The 2,170-nt window shown below is 50.7% G+C and overlaps 2 protein-coding genes across 2 annotated transcripts in view; both read right to left on the reverse strand.

Moving 5' to 3' along the window:
- Nucleotides 1-872: 872 nt before the first annotated feature.
- SPRG_21151 (hypothetical protein) lies at nucleotides 873-1,337 on the reverse strand (the record flags this gene model as incomplete). The annotated part of the gene is made up of 1 exon (XM_012352447.1): nucleotides 873-1,337. The coding sequence occupies one exon, from the start codon at nucleotides 1,335-1,337 to the stop codon at nucleotides 873-875; it is 465 nt and encodes a 154-aa protein (XP_012207837.1).
- A 416-nt stretch (nucleotides 1,338-1,753) lies between these two features.
- The window catches only part of SPRG_21152 (hypothetical protein), a gene marked incomplete at both ends in the record, with an annotated part of 1,842 nt that continues 1,425 nt past the window's right edge, over nucleotides 1,754-2,170 (reverse strand). The window contains one exon of the mRNA XM_012352448.1: nucleotides 1,754-2,135. Coding sequence (XP_012207838.1) covers nucleotides 1,754-2,135 — 382 coding nt within the window. The remainder of the gene's footprint in view (nucleotides 2,136-2,170) is intronic.

Genomic DNA, 2,170 nt, shown 5'->3' on the forward strand with positions numbered 1-2,170 from the left:
ACCTGAAAGGCTTCACCCGAATCTAGCAGCATGCTCTAGCACTGTTCGCTAACTGATTCTACATTCGAACACAACAAGACGTGACAAAGTTACTTGAGGCGGTCGAGAAGCTCTAAGGTCGACCTTTGACATTTTTCACCAGTGCAAACTCATCAACGCATCCCCCGCCACGTCTGGATATCATAGATTCGAGGCGTACGCCTCGGAATCGCAAGTGGGAAAATCAAGTCAAGCGTTGTTTTCAGGGAATTTGTAAATAAGAGCATCGCCCAATGTTTCCTAGGATTTTGGGTTGTATGAGGGCGTCATTGGCATCCCTGCATTGCGGGGATTCGAAAGCCGTGGCGACGTTGTTGTTGAAATGGGTCAATTTAATTTAATGAGCAGAGCTCGCTGGAAGAAATTGTCTCATCTAGGTAAGCCGTGGCGACGTGGAGGGTTGGGGTTTTGGGGAAGGTTTTATTGCACGTTTTGTGTGGGGTTGGGAGGGGTAAATGGAGTTAGACGACGTTCTATTTTACAACCCATCGAAATACGACGTTCTACTTGAATTCCTTCCTCTTTTTCGATCGCAAGTACTGTAGCAATGTCGGGCATCAATCAACTGGGTGCTGAAATAACAAAATAAAATGAGGCCAAAACGTACGCTAACGTTGCCTTCATAATGGGTGTATTGCACCTGTGGAAAGTCGAAACGATCTTTTCACAAACGGGCAGAATATGCCAACCAAGGCAATACGGTACCCGCTGCACCTCACCCGAGGTCCTGGCAGTAATGAGGGCATGACGCCTTTTGCCCCCTGATAATGCTCGTCACCGTTAAATGCATAAAACAATATGCTGAAGCAAAAGCGTGATCGTGTGGATAAAGTTTACCACTTGTAAGCAATAAAAAGCCCGAGGAGAAAGCCAGGCATGGACGGCGCATCGGGTAGCTTCAAGTGAAGGACGTGTGTCTCGGGATTGAACCACGAATGGACTTTGTCCCAGTTGATGACAACGAGGCTGTCGTTCGCGCACCAGAAGTCGTTGAACTTGCGGTAGAGCTCCGACTGGCGAAGCTTGGAGAACAACGCACCCCATTGCACAGTGACGACGTCTTGGCTGTATACCGTGCGCAGTAAAACACATGTGAGACCGAGCGGCACGAGCCACGCGCAGAGCGTGCGAAGTGCGAAGCCAAGTATGTAGCCGACAAGGGCGGACCTGGCGAAGCCGTGCTTGTGTTTCTTGCGGTTGCAGTGACATCCATCGTGTGGACGGTCGTCGTTGTGACTGGTGGTCTTCGCACGATCCGAGTTGGATGGTGTTGTGCCGGGAGGCGAGGCAGTGCACATCGTGTAGTGTAAATGCGGTGGTTCGAATTGGTAAATGACGGCAACCCAGGCGACAAGAAGAGTGCATGTCGGAATGACAATCAATCTTCGTCCATCACTCCAAAAAGATCGACTTGCCAATCAAAATACGTGGCGTGCCTGCTTCCAAAAGTGACACCATAAACGGAAGCATACTCACGAATGTCACTAAAAGTTAAAAGAGTTGTTGAATGTCTAACACACTTGAAGTGGCTTTCTTTCTCTACCAAAGTTCAGTGTCCGTTGCGTTCTCGTTTGACGTAGGATAGCGCTCGAGCGCGTATTACAAGCATTTACATTGAATTGGACGTGTTGGTCATTTTACACACAAAAGTATACATGGTAATATGCAGTGGCTACGCAATCCATTTTCGGTGGCTTTGTGCACGTAGCAGCGATCACGCGAACTCCCTGGACGGGCTGTTGCACGTGTAGGACTTCAGGAGCACCTTTTCCCAGCCGACGACTCCAATGATACAATCGTTGCGGGCCAGGTCGTCGATGATTTGCCGGCACGGCGGCTTGACGAGGGCACGAAAGTTCTCCTTGAACGTGTCCGAGTAGTCGAAGACGCCGCCGAGGCATTCGTTGTAGTAGACGCACAGCATCATTTGCACTTGGTTGTTGACGTCGCTCGGGTCCTTGTAGAACTTGGACGCGAGAGCCGTCGCGTCGGCCATCCAGTTCGCTTGCTTCGCGAGGCACTGTTTCGGGTCCTTCACCACGCCATACGCGGATGCTTGCGACGGGTAGCCTGCGGACTCTTCAGCAAGCAAGAGACTGGTCGCCCGGAAGCGGTAGCACTGGGTGTTCAT

This window comes from Saprolegnia parasitica (assembly GCF_000151545.1).
Source record: "Saprolegnia parasitica CBS 223.65 unplaced genomic scaffold supercont2.99, whole genome shotgun sequence".
In the NCBI taxonomy this organism is placed as follows: domain Eukaryota; phylum Oomycota; class Saprolegniomycetes; order Saprolegniales; family Saprolegniaceae; genus Saprolegnia; species Saprolegnia parasitica.